Below are 21,719 nucleotides of genomic sequence, written 5' to 3' on the forward strand. Positions count from 1 at the left end.
TGCTGTGTTGCTTTTGGAGCTTCTACAGATAGATATTTCTAGCTAGTTGAAAAACTGGTGGAAAATGGGTTCACAAGCAAGTGTGAGCTGAGAGTAGGCATTTTGGCATCCTTAATAGAAATGCTAAGACAGTGTGATGTCTGTAGCTTGCTGATAGTGGCCAGGTTTATGTTCTTGTCCCTAACTGCTACCAACAGAGGCAGAATACTGGGATAGATGGGTCACAGTTCTGACCCATCAGGATACTTCTTATGTCTTCTCTTGAGATTCTCCTGACAGTGCAATATCATAATCTAATACTGCCCTAATGCTGTTACTCCAACTGTTCGAACCATCACTATCACATCTTCTTCTCTGTTTGTCTGTCAAAGTTGTAGTCTTGACTACGCTGCATTGTTTTAGCATTATCTGAAATGAGACTTTCCATGGCAGGTTCCCGTATATATTGTTGCATTTCACCCAGATCCTCTGTTATCAGTTATTTCAAAACTTCAGGTTAGGAATGAAGGTATCATTCCATATTCTGCATTTGTATCTGCAAGTGATTAATCTGTTACCTGGCACTTCCTTCACACGTCTCCAAATTGTTACATGGTACTCATGAAGCTTCTGTTTTTGTATTTGGCATTATTCATTTCTTACCATGGCTTCCAGAATTGCCCACAGAACTTTATTAATTGAATATCTGTCTACTTCAAAGCAGAAACCAAGTTACTAATCTTTCTTAAAGTTGATGGAATTTTTTTGTTCACATTCTCTCTATAACTCTGCATAATGTCTTAAAGATCTGACATTCATGGAGGTGTAATTGAGAGGCTAAAGCATATTTGTTCAGTCTTCAGTACAAAGTATGAAGAATGTTAACTTATGCACATATCATTTTTATCGAAAGGTACCTCGCATTAGCATTACTTCAGTACCACTGGGTGGTGCATAAACTGTGTGTGTACCTAAAGTGCAAAGCATCTAAGGTTGCATCTACAAGCTCACACTGTAAGCACAGAAAGTATCTGAGCAGATATATAATGTATTAAGGAAGGTTAAAATTACTGAAGCCTCATCTGAATTTAGCTGAACAAAATGTCAAAGGAGCTCTGTGTGCACTTGCAGCACTTTTGCAGTATTGGCTTGTATTCACACACTAGAAATAGCCCTGAGGGAGGAAATACACACTAAATTTTAACTAAGAGAAATCTGAATTTTTATTTTTTTTTTAGGAACAGTGTGGAAGATTGTCCTCCTAAAATATCCTCCACAGTTACCTCTAGTAAAGACATTCCATTGTCTTTACTAGACAGTGCATTGCATTTACTAGACTATTCATTGCATCTAACTCCTTCTTTCCTCCTGTCCCAGAGTTCCAACCAGGAGTGCCATGGAAAGGTATACAAAACATTGACCCTGAATCTGACCCCTACGTGACCCCTGGAAGTGTGCTGGGGGGGACAGCCACATCTCCCATTGTAGATACTGACCACCAACTTCTGCGGGACAACACCACAGGTAAAACGTGAACAGCATCTGATTATTTATGTCTGATATTTGAGAATAGTCTGATATTCCTGTCGTAACAGGATAAGTCTGCATTTGACTGAGAAGGAAGCCTGTGTGCTTGTGTACCACAGTTGTGTATCATGTACAAGGCTGACATTGTTATGAATCATGGCTTTCTTGAGATTTAACTCTGCAACTGGCCTACTCTTCACATTCTTTCTCTTTCTGCCTTTGATAGGGTCTAATTCTTCCCTCAACACCTCGCTGCCTTCACCTGGTGCCTGGCCCTACAGTGCCTCTGACAATTCCTTCACCAACGTTCATAGCACTTCAGGTATGCAGGCTCCAAAATTTACCTGGACAGAGCATTTTCCAATTATTCACTATTTCCTATTCCATGTTCCACCTTGAAATACCCTTTTCAGAGTTTCCTTATGAAATTTGGAAATAATGATGTGAGAGGCTGATGAGATCATTTTCCTTGTGATAATAAAATAACCTGTTGTAGTTGCTTTAGAAACTAGATTAAAATCCCTTCACCTACCCTTCTCCCACTAAAACATTCATAATTATGCAAGTTAAAAAACAAGATAGCAGTAGGCAGTAGATATAAGAGAAAAAAAACAATACAAATGTGATCCATTTATATGTAAAAGCTTAGGGGAGCCATTGTAATGTGTGCATGAGGTAAGGAATATAGGGAGTAATAAAGCAGGTGATTTTATTCATCTTAAATTTGGTGTGTTGAAGTTCTGTGAAGGGAACACTTTTTTCTTGCTTTCTGTAGTGCTCATATTTCCCCTGAGAAACCAATTTTTAGTCAAAGGACTGAAAGGCTTAGGCAAGGATCTTTCAGTGCTGGCCTGCAGACAGTAGTGTCTGCATCAGTAAGTAGAGTCTCCAAAGCTGTCTTGTGAAGAAAGGCCTCAGCACGCGCTTCTGAGTAGGAAGCTGGAAATAATTGTTTCAGACAAATAATTCATATTTTGAGCTGCTTATAAATGCTGGAGTTTTCTTTTGAGACGTTATTGTCTTTGGCAGCTATTCAACACTGAAGAATTGTGTGTGGATAGCAGAAGCGGTGAGCTTAGCTGAGAGCTGCATCTGTCCCACACTGTTTTTCAGGCTTCTGGGATAAAAGCAGTGTTCATATGATAACTCGCCATCCTTGCAAAACACTGAAAATGCTGCTTACCTCTCAAGAAAGGGTATTCCTGCTTCCAGTTTGTGGCATCACGTTGGTTTGAAGCAGTATACATATATGCAGGATTCCAATTACAGAAACAGTTTCTCCTTCTTAGCCTGAGTGGAGGAATGACATGTATCAGCTTTCTCATATCTGCTTGCTTTTGTCTAGCACATAAGAAGAGAGAAAGGTTAAAAAAAAAACAAACCAAAAACTGAAGTCATAGCTAAATTGAAGACAGTGCACCCAGTGCCTGCCATAAATCCTCTCTTTTCCACGTCTTGTTAAACTGCACACCGGTGTTCTACAGCTGGAAAATAGATCATCTGAATTAAGGATTTAGAATTCACAAATCTATAAAACAAACTTGGTTTTTAAGGACTTTTATGTACCTTTATGGGTTAGTGCTTGAAATCTCAGTATGTTGACAGTTACTGTCATTGAAATACATTGATCCAAATGTGAAGCAAAGTGTGCCTTTACTTATTGCTCTAAGTTTTAATGTTGTCAGTCCCAAGTGTATTATTTTGTGACATGTAGGCATAGATTTTAATCTCTTATTTCAAATGAACGATTTACTACCTTTTGTTAGTAAAAGAAGATTAATACATGAATTTGCAAACATATAAATGAATTCCTATTAAGATAATATATGGCTCAAGAGCCTTTTCCCCTAAGATATTCTGTCTGTTTGCTGATTCTGTTTACAGAGCAAGGAAAAAGAAAATTACTCAAGCAATTTCAACTTAGATTTATTTCTTCTTACTGAGTGATAAATATCGCTTGATGTAAGAGGTATAGGAGAGGTTACGCTCTACTAAGGACAATCAGTAGGGATGAGCTTTTAAATATCCATAATTCACTGATGTTTTGGGGAGCTTTTAACTTGGTTTTTTTTTGTTTGTTTGTTTGTTTTGTTTTAAATGAGTGAGGGATGCCCACTATTATTCTTCTCCTAATAGGTACTTGGCAATATTTTCAAGTATAAATTCAGTGCATGCTGTCAAGATGGTTTTAAAGTCCAGTTGAGATATAGCTAAACATCCTTCGTTGTGCGTCGTCATTGTGCACACTCTGTAATGACATTTCTGTTGTGTGAGAAAGCAGTAATCTTATTGAGTGACATCTTTAGCAGGTAGCATTAGCTTAGTAGACTAAGAGCAGTAAATGGTCATTTTGGTTCTCTGCAAGTCTGGGGCCTTGAGAAAGTTCAGTTTTACATATTAAAATCAGTAGCACCCAAATGTGCAGGAAATCCTCAGATTTCTCAAGTGAAATGTAGTAGTGTAATGTGGGTGTTTCATGTTTCTGTTGTTAATGATTAAATATACTGTGGTAAGTTATATTAACGCAGACAATAATCTTTTTCTTCTGGGGGGGCAAGGGTCAGCGTGTGTAAAATAAGCCAAGATTAACTACATGTCATGGGGTTTTTTGCTATGGCAGATTATTTTTTGTTTTGTGCTATGTGCTTGTCTGTGATTGAAATTGCAAAGAATTGCAGTAATGCTGTAGTTGAAAGCTAGTTGAATCTTATTAGGTTTCTCTAATACATATTGTTTATTCAATCTTCCAGCAAAATTCAGTGATTACAAATCAACATGGTCCCCAGATCCCATAGGACACAATCCCACTCATCTCTCCAACAAGATGTGGAAAAACCATATTTCCTCAAGGAACACTACAGGGCTGCCTCGCCCGCCTCCTGGCCTGACCAACCCCAAACCATCATCTCCATGGAACAGCACAGCACCCCGATCGGTCAGGGGCTGGGGGGCACAGGACTCAAGGCTTGCCTCTGGTGAGAAGAATCATCTGATAACGCCATTGATCAGACCTGAGGAGTGTGTGTTTTACAGCACTAATGGTTTGGAGGAGAGAAAGTTGCAGTTGCCTGGTAAAAGGAAAAAAGTTCCTTAAGTTGTTGGAATGGAAATGAACTGTCAGTGATTGGGATGGGGGGAAAGGGGGGCTGGGGAAAATCCTAGGTCCTGCTGCAGGAGATTAGTGGAGAGGGCTAAGAGTTGCAACAGAGGAATTTCTGTTGTATAGGGCCTTTCAGAACTTAAAGAGATTTGATGAGGGGAGACTGCTAGAAAGTAAACTGGTAAAAAGTGGATCCTGATGTGAAATGTGAAGAAAGATGTGCTTTTTCTTGGCAGGAGTAAATATTCAGCTCTCATATGTTATTAGGCTAATAATGCTGAATTTGTCTGAGACCGAAAGACCTGACTGTAAAGAAAAAGGTTTTTCAAAGGTTTTTCTTGATTCCTTTCTCTCCTGTTTGCAGCATCTACTTGGAGTGATGGTGGTAGCTCAGTTCGTCCTAGTTACTGGCTGGTTCTTCACAATCTCACTCCACAGGTATTTTCTGTTACTGTCTCTGGGAGCTTGTTTGCTTTGCTGAGATAGCTGTTGGTGGGCTCTTCACTTGGCTCTTCGTGATTAAAATCTAGCAGAATCAAGTTTGTCAGCGTGCATGAGATGCTTTTCTACTAACCAGGGCTGTAGTCTAATTGGTTTTCCTGTAGTCATCTTTTCATTTAACTTCAAGATGTTCAGTGTTTTCTGGATGACTAACTTAGCTTTTTCTTACCTAGCATTCAAAGAAAGTAATGGAACAGAAAGGTTTGTTTTTCCTAGAAGTGAAGAAAAGTTGCATGACCATAATGTAGAATGGTTGACAGCAGAGTCTGTTTCTTTGGGATATAAGAACGCCGGTATAACTGCTAGCTTTCACTTTGGTGCTTCCATTCTGAAACCACAGTGTTTCCAGCTCTCCTGCCAAAAACAGTCTAAATAGGTTATCCCTACAAAAGTGTTCTCAGCACTCTTCCTTTCAAAATGAATTCTATGGGGATCGTGGTTTTGTCGATCTCATTTAGTTTGTATTGAATGCTTAGGAAAAACCTGTGTGATTATCAGCAGTACCCTAAGGTTTAGACCCTAGTTCCCTGTTCTGCACGGTAATTCTGGTAGAGCTTAAGAAGGCATCAGTATGAAAGACTGAGGTCTCTTTTGGACCATCCCAAATAGCAAGCTACAACTTCCTTCATAGAAAGGATTGTTTTCCTTTATGCGAATGAAATGGTAGGAATGGAAACTGTGAAGAGGCACAATTCTAAGTCCCTGCCCTTATGCGAGTTAGATTAAATGATTCCTAAAGCAATATTAATGGAGTAGAAATGTATTTTGAAGGTATTCAAATCAATAGAAAAGCAGATTATAGTTGTACCTTCTCTAGCAAATCCTCTTTTTATTATGGATCAGATACATTGAAGAGGAGGAAGTAAAAGATTAGCATGACTTCAGAGGCAGTATCTCCAGTTTCTTTTTTTAACTGGGCCCGTATTTGTACCCACATAAAACTTTTTTTTCCTTCATTTGAAATTGTATTGTATAATAGGGGAAAAAAGGAGAAAGAAGGAAGTCACACTTCCTTTAAGTATTTGCACATACGGATCCCGTTTGTGTGTGCATTGTCTTGTGGCATACAGGGAACTGAATCTGTCTGTACAGAACACTTTGGAGAACAGCAATTCCTGGAGGTAAGAAGCTGTTATGCTGCAAGAAGGAATGTAGGCAACAACTGCTGTGAAAACATCAGTCAGGAGGAATGAACGTTGGTGGGTTCTGCAAACTGTTTCTATGACTTACTGTTTCATAAACACAAAGACAAAAAATAAAATAAAAATTAAAAGGCCCCTTATTGTAGAGGTGAGAATTCCAGTTCTGTAAAGACTGTTTACATACTGGTTGATCTAAATGCTGCTGGCATCACAGTGCTGGAAACTAACAAATTCTAGTTCTTCTGGCACAGTCCTAATGGCTGAAGATGCTGAGAAGTACAGCCTGTCTACAATCACTGGAAAACCTGCAGATGTAAGGATAGTGATAGAATGAGAAAGCAAGGAGGGGAAAATGAGTCAAGCTACAAATGAGCTGAAAAGATAAGCCAGCTTGTTGCATGAAGTGTAATCACTGTAATTGCGAGAACTTGAGGCATACTAAGATGCTTTTTAAAAATTAAATCCTGTTACCTCTGCTTTCTTTCTATTGCTTCCACCTGTTTTGCTCTGTGAGAGCAGATTATCTTCTAGTGACTGCGGCTATAAGACAGAAAATTATGTAGTGAAGTAGTTGCCAACGTCTCTTCTATTTTGGCTGTTCTTCTGCAGATCGATGGCTCAACCTTGAGGACGATCTGCATGCAGCATGGCCCACTGCTGACATTCCATCTGAACCTGACCCAGGGCACCGCTCTCATCCGATACAACACCAAACAGGAGGCGGCCAAGGCCCAGACTGCACTGCACATGTAAGCAAATCCCAGTGTCCTTCGTTTGCTGCTAGACTAGTCATAAACACAAAATGTGTCTCCAGTATTGTGCTTTAAAAGCTTGTTTCGGGCATTTTTGAAGGGCTTCTTTCATTCACCGGTAGGAGAAGATGAGAAACAAGGGTGCCTTCCATTTATCTTGTTTTAAGTACTGCCACAGACTGGTAAATGCAGAACCACGGAGGTGCACATAGCAGGGTGGAATTGTGACCAACATGCAGATTGCTGTACAGTTCGGGCTATCTTATGAAAGATCATGAATGAATTTAGATCATTCTTACATGTGTCACCCAAATGTGCAGGAATCTGCTGTTATTTTGAGATATACCTGAAATAGCTCCTTTGAAAAGCTACCGTTCTTTACTTTCCAGTTCTTAAACTTTTTTGAATTCACAGTGGCTCTAGTATGTTTTGAAAATGTGAGAGGTTTGGAGACAAAAGTAACTTCCTGGGCTTTTTAAACTTCTCTTGCTCTGTTTGAATGGCAGCATACATGCATGTATCGTTTTATCTACGCCATATATGTACTTTTGTTGTCTTTGCATTTATACTCAAGTCTTTAGCTTAAATACAGAAAGCTTTTGTTGCAGGTTAACAATAGAGTATTTGATTTTTGCCCTTTATAAAATGGAAGTTCTTGTGTTTTGAGTCAGTTTCACTGTTGAGAATGGCAGACATTTACTGTGCTCGTTCTATTCTGGCCAGCTGATTTCTGCTTTGGTTTTGTCACCAACTAGCATTGCTTCCATACCTTCTGAATCCCTTCCCTTCAGTTCCAGCTTTGACTAATTATTTTTTCTTCCTTACATCTTCCAGGTGTGTGTTGGGAAACACTACCATCCTGGCTGAGTTTGCCACAGATGAGGAGGTTAGTCGCTTTTTGACACAGGCTCAGCCCCCTACACCTGCAGCAACCCCAAGTGCACCCGCGGCAGGCTGGCAATCCCTGGAGACGGGACAGAACCAGACAGATCCAGTTGGACCTGCTTTGAATCTCTTTGGTGGGTCAACAGGGCTTGGGCAGTGGAGCAGTGGTGGCGGCGGCAGCAGTGGGGGTGATCTCACTGGCGCTTCGCTGTGGGGGCCCCCAAACTATTCTTCAAGCTTGTGGGGGGTCCCGAGCGTAGAGGATCCACACAGAATGGGCAGCCCTGCTCCCTTACTACCTGGAGACCTTCTGGGAGGAGGGTCGGATTCAATCTGAACTTAGAACTTTCAACTCTGACCTCGTGACCTTTTTTGGAACAGCAGCAGCACTAACTTGACCTTTTCGTTTTTTTTCAACTTGCAATAAATACATTTATAAAAGGAAAAAAGAAAACGGAGAGAGAAAAAAAGGTGGGTCATTGACAGACTGTCTGAGCACATAGTTGCCTCCCTTATATAACTTCAGTTTTTTCGTTTGGAATATGAATCCAAAAAGAGAACATATCACTCTTGAAATACTTGAATCATGAACGCCAACTTAGAAAGACAATGTGAAGCAAGTACACATACCATTTAAATTTAAACACAAAAAATTAAAAAAATTAGTTTCTAGTTTTTCACTTTTTCATGTTATACGGAAGTTGTTGCTAAGAAACATATATACTGAAAAAATAGCTTTTTAACTTTGTTTGCACTGGGTGTGTTTCCGTCCTTAGGTCTACCATGTTGGGTTGGGGTAGGGGTGGGATTCAAAAGAAAAAAGGGGTGGGGGGAGGGGAAGACTTGACGGAGCCTCACTTTAAAAACAAAAACAGACAAAAAAAAATTAAAAAAAAAAAAAAGAAAAAAAACAACAACAACAAAAAAACCATCACTTTGTGATTGGCTGGTTGATAAGTACCAGTGTGTTCTGGCACATGTAACTGCCCACGTGTGCTTGTTTCTGTGTGAGTGCGTGTGCACATATTTGTGTGTGTGCATTTTTTCTCTCTATATATAATCTTGAAACGCTGCATTGCTGATGGTCTATGGGCTGGCTGGCCATCTGCGTGTCTTGCTTCTGAAAACAAGACAGGCATGGTGGAGTCCCTGTGGCTGAAGCAGAATCCAGTTGGGCTGGATTAAAATTTGTCAGTTTTTTTTAAATTCATTTTAGCAGGGTGCTATCTCAAGTTTGCAGATCATACTGAATGGGTAGTTGCTTCCTAGCCCTTGTTCTAACCCTGTGGTAGAGCAGAACACTGCCATATCCAAAGGATTTGGTGAGAGGGGAGCCAGTGTTGTCTTTTGAGTAGCAGTGTATTTATTTATTTATGTCTGCATGTGGGGTTTTTGTATGGAGTGAACCCTAGAATGTTTGTTATATAATGCAAGCCATTTTTTTTTCTTCTGAAGAGAGGAAAAGGGGAGGAAAGAAGACATTGCCATTTTTGGGGTGACAAAGAAGAATGTCCTTATTCTCTTGCAAGCTTCGGAACCTTTAAAACTAACAAAAAGATAAGTTTCTTTTCTCCCCCAAAAGCATAAGTAAGCACCCGCATTCATTCTTGAAGAATCCATCAAAAGCTTGAAAGTCCAGCCCAACCAAATTAGCCTTTCAATTGATTTACTGCTTGTTTTAAAACTGACAAAAGTGAAATTGTGTCAGCAAACCGCTGGCCGGCCTGCCTCATCCCCTGAAAGCACATGCAGCTGACTCCCTTCCGCGTCCTTCACGGTGAGCGTTACCTGTGCCAGGCCTTGGTGTATTACAGCACCAGACCATCACTGACAGAAACGTTTACTTACGAATGTTCTTAAACCAGTGTGTACTTCAAACGTTTCCTTTTGTTTCTCTGTGTTGTGTTTTTTCCTGTGTACGTGGTTTTGCTTAGGGAGGTATATAACTAGCAAAGACTTTTTTTTTTTTTTAAAGTATTGCACCTTTTTGTTTTTTGTTTTTACTTTTTCTGTACTGTTGCTTTTTAATTTTCTGTATTTAAGGAAAGGTTTGGGGTTTTTTTAGCATCAGTGTAAGTAGTACTCTGGGCAGGATAGGGGTGACCTATGTAATCCACAGTGATAGCCAGTGTGTGCGTGCATGTGTGCGCTGGGAACAAACTTCCGAGACTGCTTGTTGTGAAGAGCCGTAGCAGCCTTGAAGGAGCATCTCTTTACACAAAGCCAGAAGTCGTTCGGAGGAAGGCTGGGAAAAGAGGGAAGAGAGATGCCGGTACTTTTCGTGTAAGTGCTAGCATCCGTGTGGCGTTGTCTAGCCGTCGTGCTGTCTAACAAAGTGCCGACGTTCAGTACCAGCAACTACCTGTCCATTCCAACCCTCAGCGGGAGCAGTTCTCGGTTTTTATTACCTGTCGGGGGGAGGATAGGAGAGTCTCCAGCGTTTTCATTGAAGGATCCAACAGTGTCTAATACATTAAAGCAGGGCATAGGTGGGGAGAAGCAGAAGCAGACTCAAGTAGGGTAGGGGTGCGTGTGTGTGCGTCTGGGTGCGTGTGCCTGTGGGTTGGGAGGGGGGGGAAGGACCGGGGAGTTTTGTGGCTTTTCTCAATTCGCCCTTTCTATGTAAACCCAGTGTCACAAGGATGACTGACTGAGGGAAATGCTGCATTTACACATGCCTGTAGATTTGTACACAAAGTGTTACGTGACAATAAGTATGAGTAGGTTTGTATTTGCTTAGTAAACTGGAGTGTGCAGCATACTCTGGCTCCGTTGGAATGTACTTTTCTATCACATCTCCTTCATCCCACCATGCACAGTGAAAATTTCCTCTTCCAGCTCCTGCTACCTAGTGCCCCTCGCGTGCACGCATCCTTAGAGCTTTGTTTCTGACGGTCTCCGCTCGAAGCCCAGCTGCACTCCCACAGGCAGAGCAGGTTCCTAAAAGCCTTGTGCCAGCAGTTCTTCCTAGCGAAGCACCTTTGGCCCGAGTCAGCCAGTGCCCCTTCTCCCCGCGGTTTGCTCTCCACGCTGGTTCATCGCTGTGTGCCGCCCTCACTTCTCTCTCCCAGCCTGCCCTACGGTCCCTTTTCCTGCACTTTGGGTTAGTTGAGTTCATTGCGATACTACGGTGAAAGCCGGGTGCTAGAGCCCCTCTTGTTTACAAGACGTAATGAGGGATTTGAAATATTTAAAAAGAAAAGCTAAATTGTTCTTCCATTGTAAGCTTAAAGGGAAAAAAAAAAAATTAAAACATACAAAAAAAAAAAAAAAAAAGACCAAAAAGTGCATATATATATTTTAGATGAAGACTAACTCTGGGAGCATTTAACAGTGTTTTTGTTTTAATTTTAACATTTTATTTTCCTGCTTTAAATTTGCAAGCATTCTCAGGAATTCTAGGGTAGGAAGCCAGTTTTTTGAAGATGGTTTATTTAACCTTATCCTAGATAGATGGCTGTTTCTTGTTGATAAACTTTTACAAGTTCCTGAATCTTCAAAATGTTTGAAAGTTTTTACTTTAAAATAAAAAAAAGCTAAAAAAATTAATAAAAAGAAAAAGAAAAAAAAATGAAAAAAATCTCCAAATGTTACTGTCAGGTGGGGGGGGGTCAAGAATTGTAAAGACTGAGTAAATTAAAACACATGAAGAGAACTTCTCAGTATCAGCAGCAGAAATCCATTACGATCTGAAGTTGTGGGAGAAGAAGGGTTGTAGTGCTTTGGTACTCGTGTGCATTTGCATGGAAAAAAGAAGTGTAAGAATGGAAATCTATTACTATGTTCCCTTTCGATTTGAAACGAAAATATTCTTCAAGCACCTTTTTAAAAGCAAAGTGAAACTGTAAATCTAACAAAAATGCAGTATAGTTTCAACTGAAAGAGTCCTCAGTGAGGAGGAGCAGCAGGAAATACACGATGTTGCTTCTTCAAGCCACTTCTAAGTAGTGCTAAATACCAGTGCTGACAGAACGCCGAAGAAAGCAGTAGTTCTAGCCTGCCTTTCTCAGTACAGAAAAAAGGGAGGCAATATGAAAAAAAGCTGCAGTGAAATGTACATTAGAAATCAACTTTCCCATTTTCAGCTATTTTGGTCAGTTTTGTCCCCCAGTTGGAGATTTGCTGCTTGCTTTTCTTAACCCTCAGCCCACCTTCAGTCTTTCTGTGTTGTTTCACATGCGGGGAATAGCTGGTAAACTCTTCTGTTCACCCTATTGCTGCTGGCTGTCGGGGCGGACAGTCTTGAGCTTCAGAGCTTGGTGCTGGGGTGCCTGACTTCTGCCCCCCAGCTCTGAGGGTCAGGGGTTTGCTCCTGAAATGGCGAGACTCACACCACAGAAACCGCGCTAGTGCCTTTCTACATGCACCCTACAGTAGGGGAAGGGAGGGGAGATGAGGCAGTATGGTGGCTTAATGGAAATAAATGTACCTGTTCTTAGAGCAAAAAGAGCATGCAGTGAGTCATTGCATGCAGTCATGCAATGAGTTACATAGCAGTAGTTGTTAAGATAGCTTTTTACTATTTAAAAAAGTCAGATGCCAAATTAATGTCCTTTTCATATCAGTTGCCCGGTGTTTTTGTGTTGTGCTCTGTGTACATACGAGTGTATATGTGTGTGTTGACTCTAATGCATCAGCTAATTTGGGAAAAAAATTGTATAATGGGCCAGTAGAGGAACGTTCATTTAGGACGTTAAAGATTTTTTTATTATTATTATTTTTAAGGAGAAAAATTGGAGGGTTTTTTGGCCAGAGGCTGTTCAAATTGGCAGAGTCCTGAAGAAAAAAAAAAAGGAAATCTTGGGCTTTGTCAGATAGAGCCTGGGAGTGTGGCAGTCATTTGGAAGTTGAATCGTGAGTGCTGAGGGATGCAGTCTGGAGCTTCTGCCATCAGCTGAGTCCAAGCCTCCTGTCTTACAGCAGTCTGCTCCTCCATTCCTTAAAGGTACAGGCCTGCAAACGTTAGTGACTGTCTTCTCAGTGAGTTTTCCAAAGTTGTTCAAGTAAAGCCACGTTAGTCTTACTGCTTTCCAGCCGCAGGTGATAGTTCCATTCCTCTGAATTACGCATAGCTGACCGTGATGCTGGCACGGCTCGGTCCTGGCATTCCTAACCCCACTGCAAACTATTTCTGAGCATTGTGGTAACAACACTCATCTCCTAGGGACGGCAGTTGCTCAAATGTTGTAAATACCCTGCTACCATCTGGGCTTGTAACAGTAAAAAAGACAGCAGGAATAGAAGTTAGAGTATTTGGGGGCTTTTACAACCATTCTAGGGAAGGAATTGGTGACAGCATCTTCTTTAAACTGTTGACAGAGAGAGTAAAGGGGCTGGGGAAAAGCATCTTACTACGTCCTGCATGAAAAATCAGTTTTACTTTCAAGCGACAGAGAACACTTCTTCATTCTGTTCCTGGTTTTGATTATTGGGATCATAAAGTTTAAATATGTATGTACTTTGCAGGTGGTTTCACATGTCCTGCCTTTTTGTTTTGAATCCTTCAGTGCTACATTTTAGCAGACTTCTAAACAAGTACCCATTTATTAAATCCACTTGACTTACCTTAGCCAGCACTGTGCATCCAGCTGAGACTTATTTAATAGGTTTGTTGGTTCTTCCTGAGTTTGAGAATTTCCTTTTAGCTATAAGAAAGTCTAGTAAGCAAAACAATAAAAAATGAAGAGGAGTGATGCAGCTCAGAAATCTGTGTTGAGACCTCTGATGCTTATTTTGGAAAGCAGATTTAATATGTACATTGGAAGACTTGCCAGTTTTCCCACTGTTTTTGTACTTCCCTGGACTTTTACCCAACATTTTTCAGTGTTTTTGTTGTTTCTTTTTCCCAGTCGCAGAGTGTCAGGTTTTTCTTACAAGCTTTTTTTTTTTACTTCAGGTTAAATGGCATGTCTGATGAGCAAGTGTGTGTTTTTCTTTTGCAATATAAACACAGATTTTCAGTAAACTGTGTGGGATAGCAGCGTCAAAGATGAAATAACAACTGAACCTTTATATTATGGTGGCTGCTCTTTTTTTTCTTTTTTTTTCTTTTTTTTTTTTTTTCCCTGACACAGATTTCTAAACATTCAGTGCTTAGAACTTTTTCTCTAAGATTTTTTCTTCCTAAAAATGTTGCCACATCTTCCACTATTTGTGTCTTGACAGCGCATCCAAACAAGACCCTTTTTGGTCCTGCTTTTGCTTCATTCTTTGTTACGTTTACCTTTTAGGCTTCTACATTTGTTGATGTGTATGTTTTTCCTGTAGACATTAAGAGGAGTACTGTGTGTTTCTGAGATACCCACATCTGGCCAAGTCTGATCCAGGAAATCAGGAGTGATCGTCACATAAATTAGTCCCACTGACCTTAAATGAGTGCATACTGCTCAAGTAAGGGCTCTTTGTGTAAGTACACTTCAGCTGGATCAGGGTCCAGATAGCAGATGTGGACTTGTTACATTTCCAAAGCAGCCAACAGACCAGTGTTGCACGTATCACATTCACTGTAAGTCGTGTGACCTTAACATGCAGTAACTCTCTTTGCAGTAGGTGGTTAGTGTCTCAGGGTACGAGTCCTGATGGAGTGAAAGGTAGTTTCTTCTGTCTCTAAGGAGGAAAGGTTCCCCTACAGCAGGAGCAGCTTTCTTATCTGTAAGTAGGCATGTATGTATTTGTGGGCAGGAAAGTAATAGCAAGGAAATTAAGTTGAAAGGAATTAAAAGAGAATAAATGCTCTTGAAATGCAACTTTGGTCCTGAATCTGAAACAACATATGCAGAATCCATTGCTGTGACTAAATTGATTTTTGCACAAAATACCATTTCAATTTTGTAGTTTTATTTCTACAATTTTGCAGAGTCAGAATCCTCGTTGCCTGATTCTGTTAGATCATATCAGTCTGTCCTGCTGTGATCAGAATACAGATGTCAAAGCCCAAATTATCTTCCTTTTTCTTTACCAGTACTGGGATTCTCAACACGGAAGAAGGATGTTAGCAGTAACGGGAAAGTCTGTATACCTTCCCTGGTGTTGACAAACCCTGCTTCCCTGTTGTGCTGAGTTCACATTTAGGCTTAAAATGCAAACTCTTAAGTGTTGCTGGAGCAGAGCTGTTGGTTGGCCTAGGGGGCAGTAGTGTAACTGGAGATTACTGGTTGTCTTGCTAGTTTGTGCCCCTCACAATTTGTTTGTGTCCCTTCAGTGTCCGTCACTGTAAACGCCAGTGTTGCTGAATTTTACCAGAGTTCCCCTGCAGTGGATCATAGAAGACAGCCAGGTCCATCTTGTAGTGGCTCTCCAAACAGAGCTTTGTCCACAGTAGGATTCAAGGGTCCGACTGCACTGCTGTTAAATCTCAGTCATGGTCCCATTAAAATATAGCTGTCTATTTCATGGTATATGTGGAACTTTTAAACTTGTGTCAGTGACTCTTGCTTTTAATCCTTATATGAAAACTGATTAAAGATTTCATCTGTGATACAAAAAAGCACCACAGCTCCTAATGGAGCCTCTTTTCACTGTTGTCAGGCCAAGATAGATAAAGCTTCATCAGTGGCATACAGCAGAGAGCATCTGTTCCCATCCACAGTTTGTGTGTTTGTCTTCATTGAGCAATGCAGGAAAGTTTCTCTCCAAAAATCTCCCAGGACCCAGTGCTATATAAGCAAGTTTCTAGCAAATCAGACGCCCTTGGCAAAGAACCATTTTCACTCTGTACGTGTGACGGCTGGGACTGGTGGCATTCCGCAGTGTTAGGGCTCCTGCTGACTTTGTTGTGTGAGAAGGAGTTTTTTGACTCTGATATTGATTCTCATCGATTCTGTATATGAATATGGTGCACTCGGGTGGGAAAACAAAGCAAAAAATGCATTGTGCCAGCCAGCATTAAGTATTTTTGCAGTAAACATTCTTGATGTTTGTGGACAGAGGGGAAGAGAAGATTGGAGAAGTTAGCCATGGATGGGCAATATAAGCAGGCAGTGATGTCTCCTTGAGCATTCAGTCCCTCCTCTTGGGTGTTAGTGTGCGTAGTTGCATTCACCAGAACTCATTTCCCCTTGTTTTAAAAAACAACTTTCTTTTCTAACTGAGATAAAGTCAAAGCTTTTCCTGTTGCAGGTGACACACAACCGTAAGTGAACATTTTCTTCACCATCTACTGTTGAGCAGTAAGCAGGTTGCACAGCTTGCTAGAAAAGCAATTTTTGTGACATGGTAATAACATTATGTGCTTTCTTTCCCCTCCCTCCCCCTGCCAGTTATGGCTTACCCTTTGTATACAAGGCATTGAGTGTGTTGTTTTGTTTTGCTTTGTTTTGTTTTGTTCTGGAGATGTGTGGAGAAGAAGCAAAATGAAGTGAAAATGCAAGCCAAGGTAGAACAGCCTTACTTTAGGGGGTAGCCTTACAACAGAGCTTTATAGTGAGTGTGCTGTATTCCAAAATATGTAAGCCAAAAACAAAAAGCATTCACTTATGCAAAAAAAAACAAAAAACAAAAAAAACAAACAAAAAAAAAAACACAAAAACTTAAAAAGAGGTGTTGGAAGACTTCTTTAATATGTACCTTCTAAAGGTAGAGTAAGGTCTCACCGAGTGATACGTTATTGTGATACTTCTTGCTGGGTCAGTAGGGATGGGTTGGGGTATAAGCGCTTAACGTTTTCCTCCTTGTATGTTTTTACAAGCAGTAAGATAAATGTGGTATTTATGAATGTGCCTTTGTGAGTATAGTGACTGTCTGAGGAGACTGCTTGGGCTGAAGGAGAGACAATGGTCAATTTAATCTTTCAAGAGGTCAGATGTTGAGAATCCAGCCTACTGGTCCCTTCGGGCAAGCAGCATCTTTGGGCTGGTCTCTACACTGCACAATACGTATTCTTATGTGGTAGAGATCGGGGTGGGGGGTGAGAAGGGCTGTCGTGTGATGCACAGAAGCTGTTGGTAGTTCTAGGCTAGTCTGCCGTTGCAGGTTGAGTTTGTGTATGTTTTACGTGGCTTCTCTTTATGTTGGTGTGCATGAGTGTGAGCGTGTGTGGCTTTATGTTTTTTGTAAGCACTGGAGAATTGAAACACAGTGATGTTTGAGACAAATCTATACATGTAGAGAAGTTGATGTTTTGTAGCTTCTGTTAACTAGTGGGTGCAGGCACACTTTTACCCTCTCTGTCCGTGTCCTGATGAAAGAAACAGGAAAATTTATTTTTTTCAACCTGTCAACTTCCAGCACACTTAATGTTGCCATTTAAATGAACAGGGTATTACACAAGAAGAAAAAAGAGTTTTTGAAATGGTGAGGTAGAAGTGTTTAAAAGGAAAAAAAAATTGAAGTAATCTTTTGTTTCTTCGAAGCTGTTTGTAGCTAAACATGGGAATCTGCAGTGTCTCCTTCCATTTGTTATTTTCTGATAATTCACCTCTTCATCCCATCCAAAATGAGGTGTACGAGATCAAGAGCTGTTGCTGTAGCCCCTCATAATTCCCACCATAAAAAACTCCAGTGGGATCCCTCAGCTCTATTCAGGAAGACAAAAGAGAGGAGAGACTCTGCAGTTTTCTTTGCTTCGCTCTCATTCCTCTCTAATGGCCTTGAAATGTATTATTATGCAAATGTGAATTTTGATACTGAACTTAAGAAGAGGTTGTTTGTTCTTTTTTCAAAAAAAAAAAAAAAAAAAAGGTCCCATATGTGGTCAGCATCGCTTCTTTATTTTGTAAGTGAATTGTAAACTATGCATTCTGCAAAGGGGGCGTAGGGGACAGAGATAGCTTTGCTAAACTGTTCAGGAGTTTCTGTGTCCATGGTTTATCCATTACAGTTTGGGGGAGTGGGGAAGTGATGACTTAGAAATAAGGAGTTCGCAACACTTTTCCAGAATTTGGCAGCTGGACAGAGATTTGGAAAACCAAGGTGGAATGCAAAAATAAAATAAAATTTAAAAAAATTAAAAAAAAAAAATCCATTCTAAACCTTCTGCAGGATTGTGAATTGTAGCCATGCAGTGTTAACCCAGGGCCAGTAGGGTGAATGGGACACCAGCTCTACCTGGGGAACAATCCACCACCTCCTGCGTTCTGGCCCCGGTCAAGCTCAGGAAACACAGTGCCATAGGCACTGGCTCTTTTGGATTTACTACTTGCTTTCCATTACAGCAGTCTTGCACTCTCCCAGGAGAATCGGAACACAGCTGGTCTGTCTGTTTACACCCGCTTTTCCCTACAATTTTCATCGCTGCTGCTTCTGGCACAGCTCAAATAGTGGCAGCACAGCTATGGACAAGACAGTGGAGGTGGTATTTCTTCCTAGTGCTGATCAAAGCATCTACCAGTGCTTTGTCTTCTGGTGTTACCGTGGGTGATTTAGCATTAATGCTGGCATTAGATGAAATTTTGGGGAATGTAGGCTGACGTGTAGACTAGGCTCTCTGTTTAAAAGAGGAGATCTTTATTAAGTAGTTGGTATCATAATGGGCAAAAAAGGATTTACTTCCTCACATCTCCAAAATGCAGTCCTTGTGAATTGCACGTGCTCTGTGAAGCTTGCTGAGCTTCTAGGAGCAACCTTCTCAGAAAAATGTAGATCTCACTGCCCTCTTCATCATCTTGATAGGGACCCTTTGTTGACTTGACTTTCTCCTTTGTCCGTGGTACCATGGTACCTGCATTATTCTTGGCATTATCTTAATGTAATATCATATACCGAGAGATTATCCTGCCTGTATTCAGTGTTTTCATGCAGCAATTTTGTTTTTGTTGACGTTCACAGTACTGTAATAAGTAATAGACTTGATGATCACTCTCGCATCTGTGCCTGCCTTGCAGATGCGATCTTATCAGGGTTCCACTCTGTCAGATTGCCTTTAAAAACATTTATATGGAAAAAGTGAAAAAAAATCTGAAGTTTAAACTCACTCACAAAAATACCTCATGGTACATTTCCCCTTCTCATGTAACCATTCAAATCTTACTTTTTCTTTGAAGCTCAATGGGTTTTTATTTCCATCTGTTATCTCCTTTTTAGAAAAATGTTTGGACTATTGGTTTTGGGCACAGGACCAGAAGCCTGAAACTCCTGAATTTTAACATCAGCCCTTATTCTTCCCTCTTTGGCTGTGGGCAAGTCATTTAACTTCTTTGCCTTTGTTTTTTCATTTGTAAAACAGAGGTGATAATAACAATTACCTACCTCACAGGGGTTTTGTGAGGATCAACATTGTTGTGATGTGCTTTAAAGATTAAAAGCTTGATAGAAGTATTAAGAGTTTTTACAGCAAGACAGTTCATTTTTTTTTTACATTTCTTTTGCTTGTGTGAAGGGAGAGAACCCATGACACTGTCATTGATAAAGCCATTCGACACTCAGATCCTAAATAACAGACGTTAATGGAGGTTCAGTTACTCATCCTCGTCCTCTCTTCATGCCAGTTTCCTGCTGCTGCTCTTGTAGGGTTACGCCAGTTTTGCTGCAGGTCACACGTCTCTAGTTACACTTCTGGATAAACCTTTGAACTTGAAGTACTTGAGCTTGCTGCTGCTTTCACCGGATCTCCAGGTTGGAATCAGTTTGTGTACTTCTCCCTCCCTTTCAGTAGAGCTGTTGTTCGTGTCATCATTCAAGTGGGCACTTCTCTTGCCGTTGTGAAGGGGAGGCCGTGGTCTGCGGTCGTAGAGAAGGGCTGTCACATGGAGAACCATTCCACCTTAGCTGCTCCGTGAACAAAATCAGAGTGGTTTCCCATTCCCTTCCCCACATCGATGTGTTATCGGTGACACTTTGTGCAGTGTCTCTCGGCTCGCAATAGCCAGAAGCCATCTCCTGCCAGTAGGACACAGGATTGGAGGGAGCGTCCCTCGCACTGTGAGGGCAGGCTGGGGCCTGCAGTGGTCAGGGAGCCTCGCTGCCTTCTCCAGTCTCCAACCATGTGGATGCACATCTCTGGGATGTGCTTTTGGGCCTTTTGAGAGTCTGGCCTTTGAAATGCCAAGGAGATGGAGTCTGTGAAACCTCCCGTCTGACACTGCCTGCTTCTTTCTGTGCTGCGCTGCCCCCCATGGCCTTAGGGATGTCTCTCCGCTCTCCTAGTGTGCCATCCTCTCCATCTCTGCCAGTCCTTGAGGCAAAATGCAGTGCTTCTGCAGAGAAAGGAGCTGAAATGATGCGCCGTGTGCACCCGTGACGTTTCCATACACATATCTTGCATTTCTGTCGGGTGCACACAGAGCATCTGCTATGCGATGCTATTCCTTTCTTAGGCAGAAAACAGAACAAACAGCAGCACAACTGCTGATGGCAACTCTGCCATGTTTACTTTGAACCCAAGGTTAGCTATTTTCCCCAAAGAACCAAAATAAAAAAGAAAAAGAAAGAAAAGCAAAAAACCCTTCTAACAAAGTAACCAAATGTTATCTTCCAGAAGGAGGGAGGAGGTGCAACGGTGGGAGTGCTCTGATCTATCCTCGTCTCCACCGCTCGGCTGGAGATGCGAAATGCTGCTTTCAGTTTCACAAACATAAGGGATTATGTTTACAAAGGTCAATGCCTTCTACCTGTTCAGGAAACTGGCTGACAGTGGGCATCAGGTGTCTGGTGAGCTTCTCCTCGCTGCAGACTGGCAGTGGGAGAAGGTGTGTCGAGAGGAGTGGGAAATAGGTTCATTTCATCTGTCTTGTCAGCAAAGCAGTGCCGCCTTCCTCTTTTCAGAGAAAGAGGGGAAAAAAGGCAGAATGAAGGGAGGAGGTTGCAGAGCAGAAATCGGTGATGTCCAAACTGGCTGGATGAGAAAAGGCAGCTTTTCTACTTTGCACATAACTAGGTAACAGGAAGGTACAGCTCAGTCCTCTTGCCTGAAACACTGTCCCCCAGCAGCAGACATCGTAATAATAAGAATAGCGGCTGTGTATATTGATGCTACTTGCAAGTTACCTATAAGTGTTTTTGGTTGTGTTTGAGTTTTTGTTTTTGTTTTCTTATACTTGAAACAGCTTCCTTTGCTCAGCTCTCACCGTCGCTCTGCTTCTCCCCTCCTTCCCCACGTGCAGTAACAGAGCAGAGGCAGGGCAGGGGGATGCAGTGGGGTCGGTTGGCACACGGTCAGTTACCCAGGGCCGGGCCGCTCCGTTCGCACCCCCCAGGCACCACACTTCCTTCCGAAGGGTTCTCCATGGACACAGAAACTCAGCACTTTAGCAGGTGCTCTTATATGGCTGGCTGCCCCCCCCCTTCTCCTCCTTTCCTATATTTTTATTTTACTTTTAGTATAGTGGTACTTAAAATCACTGGTTCACTTAAAAAAAAAAAAAAAAAAAAAAAGACAAAAAAAGACAAAAAAAAAAAAAAAAACCAACAACAATAAAATGTTTAAACTCTACTAATGTACAAATAAGCTGAAATGTTGCATTTTATGTGTATTTTTGCCATAGCAGGTACTGTATTTCTCATGCTGGATTTAGAAAAAAAAAAAAAAGGAAAAAAAAGAGAAAAAGAAAAAGCAAACAAAAAGGGTGATGTTTTATTGGAGTGTAACAAGTTAAGAGTAATAAGGAAATAAGTCGTCGTCATTTCATTGAAACTGAGAGATGGTGTAATACATATATAAGTTTTCTGAAGGTTTTTTTGGGCTTTTAAAACAGCTTTTTTTTTGTTGTTTCGTTTTAATTTTAATTTTTTTTTTTTTTTTTTGAAAGATATGATTGTATTATGTGCAACTCAGTTGCTTACATTATAACTACAAAATATTTTTGGGTTCCTGGAAAAAAAAAGAAAGAAAAAAAAAGAAAAAAAAAAAAAAAAGAAAAAGACTAATAAATGTGTTTGGCTGCTAAGCATTTAATCCTC

The 21,719-nt window shown here is 41.0% G+C and overlaps 1 protein-coding gene across 11 annotated transcripts in view; it reads left to right on the forward strand.

The window, feature by feature from the left end:
* TNRC6B (trinucleotide repeat containing adaptor 6B) overlaps window positions 1-21,714 on the forward strand; it is a 140,169-nt gene extending 118,455 nt beyond the window's left edge. For 9 of the 11 annotated variants that reach the window (XM_052669452.1, XM_052669454.1, XM_052669453.1 and 6 more), the window contains 6 exons: window positions 1,357-1,503; window positions 1,733-1,828; window positions 4,257-4,577; window positions 4,971-5,044; window positions 6,859-6,998; window positions 7,836-21,714. In XM_052669452.1, coding sequence (XP_052525412.1) covers window positions 1,357-1,503; window positions 1,733-1,828; window positions 4,257-4,577; window positions 4,971-5,044; window positions 6,859-6,998; window positions 7,836-8,223 — 1,166 coding nt within the window. In that variant the 3' untranslated portion in view covers window positions 8,224-21,714. The remainder of the gene's footprint in view (window positions 1-1,356; window positions 1,504-1,732; window positions 1,829-4,256; window positions 4,578-4,970; window positions 5,045-6,858; window positions 6,999-7,835) is intronic. The other 2 variants (XM_052669462.1, XM_052669461.1) reach the window with 1 other exon arrangement.
* The last annotated feature ends 5 nt before the right edge of the window (window positions 21,715-21,719 follow it).

The sequence above is a fragment of the Tympanuchus pallidicinctus genome, unplaced genomic scaffold (assembly GCF_026119805.1).
Source record: "Tympanuchus pallidicinctus isolate F22 unplaced genomic scaffold, pur_lepc_1.0 scaffold8, whole genome shotgun sequence".
In the NCBI taxonomy this organism is placed as follows: domain Eukaryota; kingdom Metazoa; phylum Chordata; class Aves; order Galliformes; family Phasianidae; genus Tympanuchus; species Tympanuchus pallidicinctus.